This window comes from Betta splendens, chromosome 22, assembly GCF_900634795.4.
Source record: "Betta splendens chromosome 22, fBetSpl5.4, whole genome shotgun sequence".
Lineage (NCBI taxonomy): Eukaryota > Metazoa > Chordata > Actinopteri > Anabantiformes > Osphronemidae > Betta > Betta splendens.
The window spans coordinates 15,083,321-15,102,108 of record NC_040900.2 but is presented as its reverse complement, the minus strand read 5'-3'; the positions used below and the strand labels follow the sequence as shown (position 1 = coordinate 15,102,108).

The following is an 18,788-nucleotide window of genomic DNA, read 5'->3' as shown; positions in this document are numbered from 1 at the left end:
ATTGGTTTTGCCTTTTGACATCATTTCCTGTTCATGCTGCCTTGGACTAATCACTACAATCCCATACACCTGGGGCCCGTTTTAAGAAGGAGGTTTAACAAACTCTGAGTTCAAACCTGAACTCTGAGTTGATTTACAGAGTTTGAAAACCTGGAGTTTTCAGTTCCAGAACAGCTGAGAAGAGTTGGTTTAAGCAACTCCGAGTTAATTGACTCAGAGTTAAGCGTGTGCACCGCGACGATACAAAGCCCTGATCAATGGAGTGAAGACATAACGAGTCAACATGGCAACAGGACAACAAAAGAGGTCCGGAAATGGATATGATACCTCAAGCATGTATCAACCACAACACTGCACTTTTGCAGTGATGTGGTTAATGTGGGATTTGTAAAGTAATGATATTCCAATAATCCAATACGTTTTATGGTGCAATTAGTACATCTAATTACGTTTATAAAAGTTACCCAACACTAATGTAATAATATAAGAATTTCATTTTAATTTTTAAGTAGGTGCAATCCTGCAGGTATAAAAAGAATGTGGCTAAAAATGAAATATAAAAACATAATTTAAACAGGTAAGGCATCATCGTATTATGGGTGTAGACTACCTGACTTTACAAACATTTGACATATTAAATAACTAAATAGCATGCAAAGTATGTATAGCAATGCAGCAGCATTTTCAACATGGCTGTAATGTTTTCACACAGTTAAATCATTTGACTTCTACTCAGCCAACAGAAAGAAGGCAGAGGCTAGAACAACTGGTGGAGGACCTGCACCTCCACCACTGACGCATGCAGAGGAGAAGGCACTCAGCCTGAACACTGGAAAGTAGGGGCTGAAGGAATTCCTGGAGAGAATTCATCAGAACCAGTCACTCCCCAGGATACAAGTGCATTTGTAAAATGTAAGAGGCCATTTCTTAGAGTCTGGGTTGGGTTCTTTTTTGGTCTTAACAGATTCTGATAGTAATATGTGAATCTTCCTGTCACAACAGAAGCCCAGGAAGTATACTACTAAATAAAGCTTAAATTATGATAAGTAGTATTATAAAGTGTAGTCTAACCAAATGCTCGTCTTCATAGGACTATGAGGATAATGAAACCATTTTCTGCCACGGACAGGTCTACAGAGGTAATATTAATACAGTTTATACACATCACATGACGTTTGTGTTGCGTAGCCTAAAGGATGTAAATTATACTGACATTATTATCTCCCCTCTGTCCCAGAGTGTGAAGGACAGAAGAAAGAAGGGTACATCACATTCTGTTGCACAAATGCACACAGTTTAATGATGTTCAGTAAATGCCAGAGTTCAATTCTGTAAGAATAATGAGAGCCTAAAGGTCTCCAATGCTGTAATTGCTGCAAATGGAATGAATTTGACGAGAGCAAAGTTTGAAGGAAAAAAATATTATTTCAAATACAAATCATTATTTCTAACCTTTTCAGTGCCTTGACTATATTTTCTATTCATTTTACAACTCATTGTGTTAATAAAAGTGTGACCTTTCATCACTCTCTGGGTGTATGGGGGACCGCAAACCTTTGAACGATAATGTAGGTTCTACAGTTGGTTAGCTGAAGTTTGTAACAGACACATGTCTAGTGGCACAGGAAAGATTATGATATTCAATCCACTTGGCAGTTCATCCTGACCCTTGGTATTAGAAAGGTAAATACTAAATATGCAATTAATAATACTAAAGGGCCTACTAAAAATGGTTTATGGAATAAGGGAAAGTCATTAAAAATGGCTGTTTTTATTATTTATAACCTAGTTTTTTGCTCACACTGGATGATATTGCTATCTAACCTACAGTATAAAAATACAAACCAGTCAAGCACACAGCAAAGTACTGAGCAAATGAAATCTAACCTTTTAAATCCAAAGGAGAAGATGGCAATGACTGGAGTGCCCAAACCTATTCAACCAGACAGGACTTGGTGGAGCAGGAGATTTTGGTCTGGCAATGAAATGCCTTTTTGTACATGGAACCAAAGTATCTAATTCTGAATGAAAAAAAAAATCCAAAATGATGGTATCATAAGAAGTTGGGTAAACTCGCACAATAGTCTTTCTGTCCTCTAGTGAGGAAGAAATATTGAAATGACAGAGAGGCCTCTGACACACAAGCCGTCATAAAGGGGTACAGTGAATGTTTTCCTATTGCAACAAAAATGGTATCTCGACATTACAGTTTTCAAGATAATTATAAACAAACGTAAGCCACGGGTTTATATTTATGAAGCTGCAAACTCAGTATGAGTTGTGTGTGGGTTTCCCCTTCCTGTGCTGCAATAGCTCCACATCCTACAGAAGGGTAAGGAACAAATAAGTGTTTATATTAAACATGGTGCCCTTTCTGTGTGGTTGTTAGTCTGATTTGGATGACCACTGCATGTCCATGTAACCTAGCATGACTCATGGCAGTGATTGGCAGCAGAGAGAAAAGACACAAGCTTGGTGTTTAGTTTAATGTCAGTGCCAATGATGTGGTCTAAAGCCCTGCCACTGAGGCTTGGGCATTTTCCAATGCTATCTCCTGCTTACACCTCATTTTTCCTAGAAACTGGCAACTCATCATCCAAAATATCCTTTGCCTATTTCATGAGAAGCAGTACATGTTCACTACTGTATGTCCAATCATTTGTGTTAAATTGGTTCAAGAGGACAACAGAGCAACAGTCATTTTTGAGCTGAGCCTGGAGGTTTCACAGCATTGTTAAAAGCTTTTATAATTTACAGTTACAGTGTTGCCTTGTGGCCCAACATTATCATGGCCCTTACTCCTACATGTTTAACGTACTTTTAAATGTACTGAAGTACTGAAGGAACCTTTGGATTAACGTGAAGTGTAGCGCATGACGGAATACCAACAAAAACAACAGGGTTTAACTGGTTAACAGGATAGGTGCATTAAAATAGATTTTACTGTAGTAAAAGCCAAACAGATTGTGTGAAACAGTGATTTAGAGAAAAACTTTTGACTAAAACTAAGAACATGCTAAAATGCTTCGCAATGGCCAATTACATTATTTTTCTATTTTTTATTTCGAATGGTTCTGTCATTAGACTACAATTAAAAAAAAAACTGATATAGTTGCATCTGAAAATGACCTTATGACTTGGATTTGTTCATTTGTATAGTGTCTAATAATTCCTATGTTTTACTATGGTATTCAAGAATATTTGTCCTATAGGATTGAACTTTTTGTGCACTCTATTCATTCTTGCCCTGCAGCTTTTGTGGTGAAGCTAAATTTAAAAGGTTAAAACCTTGTGGAATTCAGAACGTTCCACACACACACAAGGGGGCAAGGATTTTACAGTTAAGTAGGAAATGTCTGAACGGGACAACATACTGCCCATGACTGGATGACGTGTTATCTATTGTACAGACTTTACAGTAATATCAGACTAAAAACTCAATCTGATATAGTCTATATTATCTTCTATAATATAGTATAGAAATAAATTAAAATCAAACTACTTTAATTTAAAACATTCACACTATACTGTATACACATACATTAGTCATGAAAAATGGGATTTACCTGTCTGCAACTGGTTTAGCAATATTTTCAAAAATCTCCTCTTGTTTGACTGCTTGATCAAAGACTCGTTTGAACCTAGACACAGGTAAGAAAGACAAAATCAGTGCCCACGTGATACTGTCAATTCAGCAAAACAGAACAGATAATGGGTTAACAGGACCTATGTACCACACAGTCACTTACTCATCATCTAAGATGCTTCATCATACTGCAATAGTTGTGCTAGAGCGTATTATACTGTAGCTGGCATTTTGGGGACAGGCAGAGTATACCTTGGGCAGGTCGTCAAATCATAAGGCCACAAACAACCGCTTGCTCCAATTAACCTCCAATCATCTAACTGCTAGTACTGTACTTCACCTTCCTCCTACAGAGATTCAGGCACAGACACTTGTTGCTTAATGATTAGAATTGAGGAACTGAATAAAAAAAAAACTTAATTTTCCAAGTGGAAGAGATTGGTCACTATTTTCTAAAGCAGTCCCAACCGTCATCTTTTATCCCACAAAAAGATGAAAGTGATGTGAAAGTAATGAGCCCAGGAAGATTGGTAAATGTGGAAATGGTATTTGTATAAGGGCACACAAGCTATTTATAAGACATTGTGGTGTCCACTGCTGTTTGACTCCCTAACTGGGAAGTGTGGCATGGGCCCTGCCCAAAGGGTACATAAGGCTGCAGCTTTCACTACTAGCATTACACAGAGGTTCTCGCTCTGCAATGACAGAACTGGCAGATGTTTCTTTTTAATACAAGTTAACCATGAGAGTTAAATTTCAGTTGGGCAACGCAACATACCATGCTCTATAATATGTCTCACACAGTATGTGTATTATATGTCACATCATCTTATTTAATATTTTTGCTCTGCCTTCACGTTAGAATGATATAGGATTAGGTTGTTTTGATTTTATGTTATTAGATCTATATAAGTTTGCCCTGTGTTTGAATTGCATGCAGGTATTTTTCTTATTTACTCAATTTTCTTTTTCAATAAACAAGCTGCTGATAAAGCTTGTGGTGAAGAAAACTTGGTTTCAGGTAAGTACTGAAAATGTAAAGGTTTTAACCTAAAAAAATGTTCTTCAGCATCAGCAACAGATAGGGCCTTAGCCCTTTAGTTGTCAATAAATAAAACGTGTTTTATTAGCTGGCTATGTGCAGTCTGTACAAGACATGTTTTATAAATTCCTTTGTAACTTTACCTAAACATGTAGCACTCTTTTTTATTGTTCACAATGCCATCAGCCTCGTCCTTGGGCACCACAAACTCCAGATTAGCACCTGTCGGCTCCTCATTGTTCACAGAATACACCTGGGGGAGCCAAAGGCAATAAGGGAAAAATGGAGATGTAAAGACTGTGCACACATTTCTCTCTTTCTAATAAAGCTAAGGAGGTGTAGTACTTGTACATGTACCATTTTGCTGGATGTTGTCACCTGAAGCTAAAGTGACAGAGAAAAGTAATTTCACTAACCCATCAATCATCTACTGTCCGGACAAACAAACATGGAAAAATGTATTTTGATAACTCACGGATTGCAATATGGCAAATGTGTACTTCAGTACAATGCAATGTTGTTGTGTAAAACTGATCCCTCACTACAGCTACAGAATTGCAAATCTGACAGTGCCTCAGAACTTTACCTTAATGATAGTAAACCTCAATGTATTAACATACACTGACAAAAGACAAAGAAAAACACAGAAATTGTCACTTTCTGAATTCATCAAAAAACAATAAATCATACAAAATACCTATATATTCCAAGCAGAGGAACACATAAAACGCAATATTAGCGACTTACTTGTTTTATTTATTATGTGTTAGTGTTATGAAACGCAGCTCGTCTTCACAATGAGATATTTTGACATGTCACAGCAAGAAAAACGGAGCTGACTCAAACTACCTATAGCATAATACTCCATGCAGGTGTGGCAGATCCTGGGCTATGGTGACGTATTGTAAATTGTTCTTCACTTGAGTAATGTCCTGGAAGTGAGCCATTATTATTGTAATGTGTTACACTCAATATGCATGCCATTAACTAACACTAAGGCTATTATAACCACACCACTACTAACGCTAGCTAAACATGTATCCTAACTTTATTAGCTAACTAGTTGATCTCTTTTTGCTGTGGTTAAAAGTTACTTTTCACTACTTACTTACCGCCGTTTTTTTCTTAGTGGGTTTAACGCGACCAAATATTTGTATTGTCTGCTTCAACATTTTATCTGAAAACCAAAAACTGCTTAGCGGTTAGCTTGTTGCGGCGTAGCTTAGCATTATTGTTGGTGCTGTGTTCGTTTTAGTTTGTTGTAGGTGGTTGCTAGGTTACCAGTGTCCCTGCCAGAGATCTCAAGATGACTTTCCTCTCAGATCCGTGCCATTGACAAAGATCGTCTATCGTGTGTAGATGATTGACCGGCGTAAAACATCCAATCTGTCCCACTATTTCTTTCGTTTCCCTTAAACCCGATGCTATTAGTCAGAGCCAGTTTGTGTGTGGGTAGAAAGAACATGAAAACAATAACATTAAATACAGCATCAGAAAAAAGTGACATGGCTAGTCTCTCTGCTCAGCAGGTCTTCTGGATGTAACTGCAGGTTCAGTGACTCATTCATTAAGTATATTGACTTAGTATATTTAGTTCCTTAGGCACTCCCCTCATTGGCAGTTACTCACAATACAAATAGGTGCAACCAACTGACAGATGTAACAGTAAAAATGAATATGTGAAAAGGCTGGAAAAGGGAAAAAAATTGTTAATGTTTTCAGTGTAACATAAAGGGCCATAAAGTCAGTGACCAAATGTTGCAGCAGATCATAACATTTAGGTTGCTTTGATGCACCACAAACCAGGTTTTTATGTTTCGTAAATGAGTTTTGCGAAAAAACTGTTAAAATGAAAAATGAGAAAGGCCAGACCCATGTAAGAGCTTTTCTGTGCGTATGTTTTGCATTTTATGAGTAGGAAAATGCATACAAAGTAAGGTACAGTAGAGCGATACATAAACTCACATATTTCATGAGTTTTTACCTTATATTACCTACTCTATCCACAGCTGTTATTTTCCAGATGATCTCATCACTACCTGTCACCATACCACAAGGTTAGCAGAAGTACAGAATTACAGTGGTTTATACCACGATCCACCACAGAAAAAAGGAATTAATTAATAATTCAATTTAGTTTCAACCTACGTATGTTATGGTGTTAGTGGTATTTTACCTGAATCCCTATGACCCGAAAACAGCCTACCAGGAAGGAGGAAGCCAGCCACCCGACAGGATACAAGGAGGGCTGTGTTTAGTTTCACACTGCCATTCAGCAGAGTGCATCATGTTTGTTCCAGTGCATTCCTCTGAGGTGCAGAAAATACATCTTGTTGGTGTGCATTATGCATAATTATACACTACCTTCTGCCTGGAAAGGGCACTTTGGTACAGATGTGTTGTTAATCCTCTGCCATTGAGGGTAAGCGTCACTATGAATGATAATGACTGCCGCTATGACTATTGGTTGAATCCTGGGATATTAGTGAGGTGATTTTTTTTACACAACTATATCTCTGTAGGAAATATTGTTTATTATAAATTATACATAAGTTAATAATGATGTTATTGTGGATTATGCCTGGATAGAAGCCACCTAATGTAATGGAACTTTGCTCCACATTGACAAGCTGTGCTGTTCTTCAAACAAACCAAGTTTCTAGTTAGCATTAGATTTAATTTATTTGTTTATTGTGTATTCGTTAAAATCATTTTTACACATAAAGGAGTTTTGAGTAAATCTAAACTGGATCTTTTATGTGTGTGTGTCATGAGGTAAAGCTGTCACCCACCAATCATAGGATCAGTGGTTCGATTCCTGTCTCCTCCAGTCATGTGCTGAGGTGTACCTGGGAAAGACCTTAAACCCTAAGTTCGCCCCAGCGTGTCACGTTGAGGGTATCTCTGTGGGCTTGCATGTACAAATGTGTGTCAAAGCGCTTTGAGGTAGATTGGTGTTCATGCGCAATCATTTAGTTTAAGCAGTTAGTAGGCAAGATTCCTGCCATGCATGGCTGAATAAGAGATGTGTTAGCAGAACCCTGCAGCAGTAGGACAACTTCAAACACAGTGTGTGCAACACACCCTCTGGTAGCCACGCTAGAGGTGGAGCTGGGGCTGGAGCTGGAGCTCCCAGCTGCAGTGTTGCACATATGCTGTTTGGTCCAAGTATGTTGAAAAACTGTTCAGATTTGCACAGAAGTGATTACCTTATGCGTGTTAAGACAAATATTCTAGAGACTTTGCCGAATTAGGCCAGAGAATATAACATATATCTAGCATAATAACATCTGTTTTTTCATGTAACCCTAGCTGACTCTTCAAGCTCCAACTAGCAACACTTTGTAGCCAAGAGCAAAAATGGCAAAAATATTCATGCTTTTTTTCATATCTTTTTTGCCTCGTTGGAATTTAACTTTGCATATATAATATAATGCCATAAAAAAAAGATATACAGCCCCCTGTGTTAAGCCCTTTTTCTGTGTGTCTCACACTAAACACAGTATACAGGTTCTAAACGTTTCAGCTTTCAAAAATTAATCCAAGCACACATACATGACTTATCCAAGAAGTCACAACAGATCCAAAGAGGGACTGCGGGACTCCTTTGATTGATGTCAGTGAAATAGCTACCATTGTAAGTTTAATGGATGAAATTTTTTTTCAGTTTGAGTCAGGTGATTCAGGTTTGGACTACAGTATGTTCATGTTCATATACTGTACCTGTAGTATATAACCACCTTGATTTCATCGTTGCTTTCTTCCAGCACAGACAGACAGTGGAGCTATGTAATGACAGAGTGACATCTGAATAAATGATCCAAGTAGCAGCTGATCCTCCCATATGAATTTTCTCACATAACTCTATGAACTATCTGTCTGTAATCAAAGTGAAGTCTTTTCGCTGACTAGGACACAGCAGTAATTAAATGCAGGAATCCTGTTTGTCTACAAGTCTGTTTTCTTCATAATGAAAAAGAAAATTTTCCCATGAAGGCCAAAATCAAAAGTGCTGCAGAAATCCTTTTTTAATAATACTTGCGATACATCACATTTTGCCAACTTTAAGCATTTCTATACAAAATGCAGCCTTTTCGAAAAAGGTCCACAAATTCAAGATAGAAACAACCATGTCCACTTTCTGCAGAACAATTATACAGTGTTTTTTCCTCGACAGAAAGCGCACGCAGTAAACAGCAACCACAGGCTGGACCGGGCTTGTTAGGGAGCTGAGAACTCTTTTCTTTTAATATCCTGTTTGAGTCTATGTGTTGTCTTTAGCTTCAGCTGACATAGCTGTGGTTTCACCCCAAAGGAGGTAACCAACTGTACTGCATGAGTCCAATGCACAGAAATGGACTTCAAATGAGGACGGGATGCAATAAATATATAAGCACTGCACTCGGGCAGTGCTTATATATTTATAAGCAGTCCTCCCTCAGGTTCCCATTAAGGACTTTATAATTCTGACACATCTCTTCTTTTTCCTACTGCATATTCAGTTCACATGAAGATCGGGACAATTGAAGATGTTCATGTGTTGCAAAAGAGGTGTCAACGCAGCTTATGGTAACTCACACTGACATGAGTAAGCATGCACGCATACACACAAATGCACGCTTCATTAACTCTGCACAGTAAACGCTGCTGTTTTGCTACAGATGAAGGATAAGGCTACTTGCTTTAACCACACACATCTTTGAAGGTAAAAACAACTTGAGCTCTGCAGGCAAATTAAAGAAACCTGTTTTTTCAGTCATCTTCGCCAGCATTCAGCACCTTTGTCTGTATGTGCCGGCCTGGCAGCCTATCAAAAAGGTGTGTTCAGAGTCAGGCTAGGTCTGTACGCAGCACACTCGTGACAAATGATTTGGTTTGTGGTTGTGATTGCATCTGGGTGTTTGCGAGATGACCTTGTACCAGGCTTAGTGCACATTCTACTTGGTGCACTTTGTCATTTAAAGACATAGAAGCAAAAATGCAAACGCAAATACAAGCTAAGTGTCATATCGCACAGTGACTGCTGAATGACACATTGTAACCTTTCATCACAAGGTCTTGTGTAGCCTTTAACTACATTAAAAGACTCCTTACGTCTTTCAAGGTAATCATATTCAACCTAATAAGATAAATGTGCAGAGGTCGATGATGCATCATCAGTACTTGCCAGTGCTTGTGTAAAGCATCATCATTAGGCTGACAGCCAACGAAAACTAATACAGATTGTAGGAGTACTTTATTTATATTTTTCTCCGGCTCTGTGCACCATCATTTCTTTGCAGCACGAGTACATTATTTGCAAGTGCACCCACCCAGTGTACAGTAAACCTCCACAGAGCCTGGCTAATCAATCCCTTACATGGCATCTTGTTGTTCCTTTGAAATTAGTGGTTCAGATTTGGTCAGGCCATTATTACAGACTAAGGGAAGATGATGCTTTAGACTGGTTTAGTGGTTGAGGTTAGATGCTGTAGATTCCATAGGATGATATGTTGCCCTGTGACTTTCTCTTTGTGTAAGTGTGTTTTTTTCCAGTTCTGACTGAGGCTGGCCGCAGAGGCTGACTGCTAAAATACCAAGATGTGCTTTCACTCCTTTAACCTAAGTGGTGATTAAAGACAGGTTTCATCTTCTACAAAATATCACCTGCAGTATACTGTACTGTCAGCCACATCAGACATGCGCTGCATTTTTACATGCATAAGTAGATACACGCAGAACTGGGGACAGTGTCCAAATGCATTGCATTCCTCCAACAATCCAAAACCATGCCTTAGGTTAAGGTCACTCTAAATTTCCCATAAGTGTGAGTGTGTGTGTAAATGGTTGTCTGTCTGTGTTGCCCTGTGATGGACTGGCGACCTGTTCAGAGTTTACCCTGCCTCTCCTACAGACAGCTGGGATAGGCTCCAGCACCACCCGCGACCCCCATGGGATGGATGGATGGATGGATGGATGGATGGATGGATGGATGGATGGATGGATGGATGGATGGATGGACGGACAGACGGACAGACGGACAGAAGGATGCATGGATGAATGGATGAATGGACGGATGGACGGACGGACGGATGGATGGACGGACGGACAGACGGACAGAAGGATGCATGGATGAATGGACGGATGGACGGACGGACGGATGGATGGACGGACGGACAGACGGACTGACGAATGCATGGATGAATGGACGGACGGACGGGTGGATGGATGCATGGATGGATGGACAGACGGACAGACGGATGGACGGACGGACGGACGGACGGAGTGACACTGTTGTACAATTACTTCTATTTCTTGTAGTTGGCAAGAAATTAACCTGCAACACGTTGAAGTTGTCCAATGATAAGATCCCATACATTATTTACAGTATCAGGGATGACAGCATATGCATGAATTCTTTAAAACACAAACCTAGAAAACGAGTCAAATGTTGTGGAGACTTTTACTGCTGAACTAAAAATGTTCATAATCAAGTTGGCCAGTGTGTTTTTATTTGTGCTTGGCAAATGAACCATGTGAGTCATCATGCAGAAGAATGGTGCTATTGTATATATTAACTGTACTGTAGGTCTCATTATAATGAAAACCTTAAAACCATATAACCCTGACAACATCATCCTTTGTTTATTGAAAAATAACTTCAAGAATTGGCCATATGACTTTACTGCTTTTGACCATGTCCAGACTTGTCTGTGTATGCATCATATACTGTAGTGTGATCATGTGATGCTAGAAATAACAACAAACAGTCCATGTCCATGTTTATTTCAATGTGAAGACACTAAATATATGCGCACAAAGTGCTGAGTGTCCATCTGTCTCCAGCAGTGGACTCGTGCTATTTAAGTCTGGGGTTTCTGTAGTTCTCCTGCCTTCCCCTCCAGCACAACTTTCTGGTTAGTAGCTTTGTCCAAAGAAAATTCTTTAGGGCTTTGGTTATGTATTATTCTCTGAGGCTTCTGCCCTGTGTTATGTTTGCTAGGCCAGGGAATATCAAGCTTCAGTCTGCATTCCTTAAATACTGTATTTTTGAGAGGCAGTGCTGTGGGATGGATTTGGGGATGAGTGAGGAGTCATGGACAGTGTAGCATCAAATATGTTTTAGTTGTTTTTCTGCAGGGACCAGTCAGGAAATGAAATGGCTATTAAATGATTTGTTTAGATATGTTTAGAAATGGAGAGGCATAGCTGTGAATAGCTGATTGTCTAGCTCTGGGTTTTAGTGTCTTGTTCATGAACAGCGTGACATGTGGCCAAGAGGAGCTGAGTCCTGGACAAGCGCAAAACTCAAAAAAAAAACTCAAAACTCACAAAAACTGCAGAAACTCCATTTGCTGGGAAAATCTGATGCATACCTTTTCCTTTTATAGCAGCAGTCTGGCTTGGCCTTTTACTTTGGTGTTTTTTATGCTGTCAGTGCATAATGAAGAAATGATATATTACAGTTCAACAAAAGAACTGTTATCTCTTTGTCTAGACCTTTTAACTATTTATGTTGTGTGCATTTTTTGTATCCTAACTTATGCTCATGAAAAAAGTTGTAACTTACTTACCAAGTCTGGTTACAAGGAAGACAACACACATGGCTTTGGCTGTTTGTTCTATAATACTGTGCCTCATTCAGCTCATGCATTTTCCCCCAGTCCTCCTTCTTGTTCTTTCTTTCCATTTACTCCATCACTCCGTCCCAGCTGCATGTGGTCAGGAGTTTGGACAGTAGGAAGGGACAAGGCTGGGTGGTGGGGAGCGTGGGTGTACTAGGCCCTCCCTCCCTCCCTCCCTCCGAGGCCTGGAGCTCTGAGCACAGACCTAACCACACTAACTGCACGTCACAAAGTAAGTGGAACAAACGTAGCTTTCATAAAGCCCACATCTGCACCTTCCCGCTGTCAAGCTGAAGAGGCAAGCACAAGAAGAGCTGGGTAAAAAAGAGACAAGGAGAATGTGCCTAGTATGAAAACAGAAGTAATGTTACTGAGGAGTGGAATTTCCTCGTGAACTTTTGAAAGTAGCAGGAGAAGAATGATAGAGTGCACAAAAACAGAGAAAAAATGAATGGATGTGAAATGAGAGACAGGGTTAAAAGAGCACCGGAGGAGTATTTGCAGCTGGAATGACAGGACAAGTGTACAGTGAATCACTTCTTTCCAACCTTTCCAAGCAATAAACAGCCAGAGCCAGCAAACGTTCTGTCCGGTTCCTTTGGCTGACACCGTCCAGGCCCGGTGATGGTTCAGCACACTGACCGAGCACCGAGCTGAGTGGGAGCTCCCCCACAGGTCCGCAGGTTCCAGCATTCCCCTCATTCCCAGTGTGGTAGAGATACAACTGTTTCTGAGCTGCTACGTATTTAAGCCCGTGCACCAGGCTTTTGTATTATGGGCTATGTTACGTCTCTGTTACTGGAGGGGGTTCATACTTCACCAGCATGATCCTTCTGCTTTTGACACTTTGCTGGAAATTGCATTGGGGGCATGGTGAAAACCACAAAGTAGTTTTGAACATGCAACTATTTTTTTGATAAGAACCTTATTGACCCTTTGGTTACATAATGCTATAATTCCTGCAACCATTATGTCTCTTTTAAATGAACGTCTCTGGCACAAACACTAACGGTGACAGTTCATCAAGGACGTTTCCATAGGAACACTGGGTTTGTGTATTGATTACTAGGAATGTGTCATTTTCAATTAGGCTATGGTGAAGAGATTAGAGTAAGCATGTGTGTGTGGATGCTGCTCTATTTAGTTTTGTTTTTTAGTTGCATACAGGGAGTTTCAAACTTTCGTTTTCTTTCTAGCTGCTGCCAGCAGATTAACATCACTGTCCATTATCATTTGCATGCATGTGCATAAACCATAAACAGTTAAAGAGGGAAAAGAAAAAAATGTGCTGTTCTACAACAGGCATGAAGAAAAACGCCAACTGAGAGAGACTTTTATGGCCAGCAGGAAATGAAAGGGAATCTATCACACTGGACAGAATTAGAACAAAGTGGTATCCTATTGATGCTCATGTTCATCATCACAGTTCATACAGGGAAGAGAGGGAAGATGGGAGAAAGAATAAAAAAGAGCACACACCCAGGGAGTTTTGCTAAGACGCACGTCCTCCCTCGGTCTCAACAAGGAACAGAGATTACAGAGTTTTATGGCAGCAGTACAGTACAGTATACGCATATATCTACCAGAATCAATTTGCAACTACAGTACTATCTACTACTGCTGTGCTCAAAGCCCTTTGCAAGTGAGTGTACACTGTATTTGTCAGAAAAGTGCTGTCTTCTAAACATTCTAAACTATGTTTCTCCTCTATTTTACAGACAGTCTTCAAAATGTTTATTGAACGCATCAGTGTATGGATGGTTGTCGTCCTCATGAGTCATCACCGGGCTCCAAGTAACAGATCCAGATGATCAAGTTTCACATGATTTTGAAATCGCCTGCATGAGGTCACGTGTTCATGTGTGGAGCTAAAGTGTCCTTAATCTGGAAACCAGACAACCATGGCCTAAGATATCAAACTTCACCGAGGAGATGATAGAATAATTCCAAAAGCACTAGCAATGCTTTGCCTGTGTACACCTTGGACACAATGGTGATGATAACTAAACCCTGTTGGGGTTCATTTAAACGTGAATGCAGCATTTGATTGCCATAAAGTGTCACTTGGCAACAATGATCTGCTCCACTGCCTGGGCACCTTAGGAGCATGTTTTTCTCAGAACAAAACAAGCTGCTGCTGGTTGTTATTGTGACCCTGTCTGATAGGTATTAAGAAATAACTCATGCCATATTATTCCGTTCAGTAAAATGTATTTGTGAGCAGCTTTTGTTTTTGTTTCCACCATAACATGTGACATGTTTTATCTTTCATCTTTGAGTCATCTGCTGCAGATGCGTGTGCTTTTTAATGAAACAGACAACAACAAATGTAAATAAATATGCATCAAGTCATCTCCCCACAAATGATTAATTCTCACAAAGATAAAAGCACACATTCACAAGGGCGATTTTCACCACTCACATTAAATATTTTAGTGATTGGATCGAAGTTTTTACAACTCATTGTGCGATTTAAAATGATTAATGAAGACTATGGCAACAACATTTTTGTCATCCAGATAAATAGGAAGCAGAAGATAGATTGGTGTCTGTTAATTTGTAATTTGAATTTACAGTTCAAGACTTGTATTTCTGTAATTTAGTATCCAATCTAATCTCTAGTCTCATCAGACTGAAAACAAAACTGAGATATTATGGATTTAAGGCCACTGGACCCTAGCTCTGCATTGCCCACAATGCAGAGCTAGTAGTAACAGAAATACTGTTTGCAACATACTGTAGTGTAGTGCAAGTTTTTTGTTACAATATGTTCCACATCCAGTTATAAACATCCTGATCATATCACTGAGGCATCATGACTATGAGTTATGCTCTCACACTTTTAATAACCTACAACAGCGCCCATAGGATGTTTGACCTGGTCTTGAGCATGTGTGGTTCATGTGTGAATGTTTCACAGTATACAAGAGCGTGTGTGTCTGTGTGTGCCTGTGTGTGCCTGTGCACGCTGCACTGACATCTGCGCATTCACTTAGTGGCATGTCTGTTCTTCCAGACGCCCCTGAGATCCCAAGGTGTGGACTGGACTTTTCCACATCTGCATCCCTGTCAAAAAGGGTCTACTAATGACCTGGCTCCCGTCTGAGAGACACCTAGACAATACTCCTGTAACTAAATCTGTTACTCTTGGCTCTCTGCGTTGGACCTGTGCTGAAATATCAAAGCAACATGGTTTCAGATTAATTCACTGCTTTTGGTGTCTGCTTGCTTTGTCTTCTTAGAAACCTCGATAGAGCCTGTACTTCAAGTAGCTTCATGTCTGTCAAACATCCAAACGTCTAACTGGAAATAAATTACAGTCTTACTTGAACAACAATTTTTCCTTGGTCAGTTTCCATCAATCTCTTGGAGGTCAGCATAAAATCTTGATTAACTAACTGAGCCCCTGACAGAAACTCACTGGGTTCACTGGAAAAATAATTCATTTGTGGTGGCGTCACTAAAAACCGTTCACAGTAACATGGTGCGTTCACTGTCTAATATTATGTGGCTTTTACGACATCTGAGATCAAACTGCATTCTGCGGTGGTCGATCAAGCAATAGAATGACCGGGATAAGTCTGAGCTGCCTTTGTAACACCTTATAAAGGAAGGTTTTCATGGCGCCAGAACACAGAACATGTAAAGTGAGTGATTACTGTGTGTTAGCAATTTGGATTCCCTGGCTTTAGGAATGATGGTAAAAGGCTTGGATTAAAGATAGTAAACGAATGTCATTATGTGACGAAAAGCTGACTGCTAGGATATAATAACTGCTATGGATTATAGATCTGGCCTCCTACTAGTTTGGCCAAATTCAGGACTTTCTCTATACTGTAGGACTAATCAAGGCAAGCGTCTGAATCACTCACTTGAACTGAGTAACATCACCTTGGCTTTGATCTTTGATCATCCAAAATAACTTACTTCAACTACATTTATGGAATAATACCTTTAAGGTGGCTCAGAGATAATGCACAGATGAGAATGGTATGTGGGGTGAATAACCTGAATACATACTGTAATTAAAACATGCCAATGAGTGGTAGCTAAATTAAAGATTGTCATATTAATAATGATATTGTCAGTTTTTACTCTTGCTTGTTGCAAATTGAAAAGGCGTGATTGTAAATTTAGCAAGCAACGTCTTCATTTTCATTTGTTGACAGAAAACACTGCTCCAATCGTGCCTTGGTGACCTGCCAGGCTCAGTCTTTTATGACCATGATCACGTTTCCCGATAGACGTCAGTCAGAATGACTGTGGCACTACTGAGGATCCAGTGCAATCAGCAAGTCTGCATCTTCAGTGAGTTCAGAAAAGGCCACGTGCGGTAAATCAGTTCCGTGATGCTCGGCCCAGTTTATTGACCTTTAGTAAACCAATTTCTTGCGGAGGTATTATCTGGCACACTCTTGCCACAAAACAATGCAGCATTTTCAAACCCATCAAATTTATGCTATTTATGATGTTAAAGTTCAAGCTTAGGTCAAAGCAGCTGCCCAGAATTTGCAGTTAATAAAGGATTACAGGCTGTGTGAAGATCAAAACACCTTTTCTCCATCTTTCAGAGAATTAAATACTCACTGTGGCAGCCGGAATGGTGTCATATCTGAAAGACTTTATTGGAGGTTTACAGTGTATTTTAGTATGGGGTTAATATGGTGCATTTGATCTTGGCAAAAAGCAATGACATTCTATGTGTTTATGGCTGTAGTAGGATTTGTGGTGTTTATCCTACGTGCAGGTTGCTGCTGTGAGCTTACGGTTTAAGAATATTAAGAAGAAGTATTGCACTACCACAAGTCCCCAGTGGTTCCTGCAGGGACCACTTCAGTGTAACGCGTTATTGGCCGTTATTGGTAGCAATGAATGTTTATTATTCTTTAAGCAGTGTTGGTGTTTGATGATGATGATTTGGGTCTGCACACACACACGCACGCACGCACGCACACACACACACACACACACACACACACACACACACACACACAGAGTGCGTTAGCTTTAAGAGGGGAGGCGTGGTGGTGCTGCTGTTTTGAACGACTTGTCAGTCCCTTCATTCTCCACTATCATTCAGTTGAATGAACGGCCTCGTACAGCCGACGCTGTACGACGCATCGGCTCTACTAATTCAACACATCCCAACGCTGACTTTGGCCAAATTGATCCTGTGACAGCGACACGGGATTATAATTATATATAAAGCGGCCGTCGAGTCTCTGCAACGAAGCTGGGAGGTAAGTTCCCGTCTTTCTGTGTAAATCAGTGGGATTCAGGCGATCTTCTGCCAGCAGCCGTGGACGCGCAGAGGCGGGCGTGGATGCAGCGAACGCGCTGCAGAGACTTCACATGGGATTATTTGACTGCATTTTATACATGAAGCTCCAGTTTTAGCCACTGTATGTCTGGGCCCCTGTTCGCTTCATCATCGCGCTAGCTACGATCAGCGTCAGGTCTGAAGCGTGTCATTCCGACGAAATTCTTCTTTCAGATAAAACCTAATGAAGCACCTAAATCGTGTTACCTCCTAACAAATGAAGACGTTATGGACCACGCTGGTTATTTTATGTGCTGTTTTTCCAGTAGATTTGACGTTTGATGGCAATGATATTATCGGCGATCGTTCGTAGTAGTAGTTGGTTTATGTGTTGCAGTGATGGGCTGCGTTCAAGTCTCCACATGACGCCTAACGCTTCTGACCTCGATATTAATCGGCTGTTCGCTCGCTGGGCTCAAGGGACATTCACGTGATCATCCACAGAGGGCGCTGTGTCACAGCAGCCACCAGCTGTCCACCCTCACTATCGCTTCCTGCTTCACCTGCGATCCAATACGATAGAAGAGAAGAACATGAATTTGTGATAAGGAATAGATGGACATAACAGATAAGGGCGAATAGCATTTGGTTTGTTTGGATAATGTTACTTTTTTCACTAAAGCCTTTTTCTGCTCTCCAGAAGAGCTTAAACGTCTGTCAATCTGCATTGGATTTATAGAAATACAATTCTGCAATCGACTAGGACAATTATATATTGACTTTGGAAAATCGAGCCCTTATCAGCAGAAATCCCGCCTCATGCTGCTTCTTGCAGCTGGAGCATGTTTCCATTTGCAGCTAAATTTGGCAACAGCATCTTCTCAGGTTGTGTTTTACATCTCCACACTGGCAGTCAAAATATATTTTCCAGTAACAGAAAACAGGTGTCTCTCCACTGCTTTGCTCAGAGGTTTTTGATAGAAGAGCTTTGTGAAGTTTTGTGTCTCCAAGAGACAGCATCCTGGCGTTTTTAATCAGGAGCATTACGGTAAACGCCTGCGCTCTTGAGGGCATCCATGCCTCATAAAGCCACACTGCTAGTCAGTTTATAGGCCGAGGAGGCACCGGGAGCTATTTAATCCAACTGAACATCTGGCAGTGATGCAGCGTTGGGTCCTCTCAGCCAGTTGTTGAGGCTTTACAAGCACAGCACCGCGTTTAGGGCAACGCACCCCCCCCCCCCACGTCTTTGCCTCAGCATCTGCCACCTTCCTCCTACTGGATCACGACTGGCTG

General features: G+C 40.4%; 2 protein-coding genes and 2 long non-coding RNA genes across 11 annotated transcripts in view; 3 read left to right on the top strand and 1 right to left on the bottom strand.

Annotated features, from left to right (window-relative positions):
* Window positions 1–1,942, top strand: part of LOC114848163 (uncharacterized) — a 53,772-nt gene extending 51,830 nt beyond the window's left edge. The window contains exons 3-5 of the long non-coding RNA XR_003784370.2: window positions 737–912; window positions 1,091–1,139; window positions 1,238–1,942. This is a non-coding gene — a long non-coding RNA (uncharacterized LOC114848163). The remainder of the gene's footprint in view (window positions 1–736; window positions 913–1,090; window positions 1,140–1,237) is intronic.
* Window positions 1–5,898, bottom strand: part of kif6 (kinesin family member 6) — a 40,200-nt gene extending 34,302 nt beyond the window's left edge. For all 6 annotated transcript variants that reach the window (XR_005897190.2, XR_005897189.2, XM_029138433.1 and 3 more), the window contains exons 1-4: window positions 5,741–5,898; window positions 4,986–5,012; window positions 4,772–4,881; window positions 3,567–3,641 (exon numbers count right to left, since the gene is read on the bottom strand). Coding sequence is in view for 4 of the 6 variants with exons in the window: in XM_029138433.1 (XP_028994266.1) it covers window positions 3,567–3,641; window positions 4,772–4,881; window positions 4,986–5,012; window positions 5,741–5,800 (272 nt within the window). In the remaining 2 variants the exon portion in view is untranslated. The remainder of the gene's footprint in view (window positions 1–3,566; window positions 3,642–4,771; window positions 4,882–4,985; window positions 5,013–5,740) is intronic.
* On the top strand, window positions 2,164–16,242 carry LOC114848164 (uncharacterized). Of its 2 annotated transcripts, XR_008693630.1 has the most exons (4): window positions 2,164–5,522; window positions 6,638–6,685; window positions 9,131–9,216; window positions 13,951–16,242. It is a non-coding gene; the product is annotated as an uncharacterized LOC114848164 (long non-coding RNA). The 2 variants fall into 2 exon arrangements; XR_003784371.3 differs by lacking the exon at window positions 6,638–6,685 and having other exon boundaries at window positions 13,951–16,241.
* A 1,034-nt stretch (window positions 16,243–17,276) lies between these two features.
* The window catches only part of daam2 (dishevelled associated activator of morphogenesis 2), a 69,658-nt gene continuing 68,146 nt past the window's right edge, over window positions 17,277–18,788 (top strand). For both annotated transcript variants that reach the window (XM_029138107.3, XM_029138105.3), the window contains exon 1: window positions 17,277–17,472. The gene's annotated coding sequence lies outside the window, so the exon portion shown is untranslated. The remainder of the gene's footprint in view (window positions 17,473–18,788) is intronic.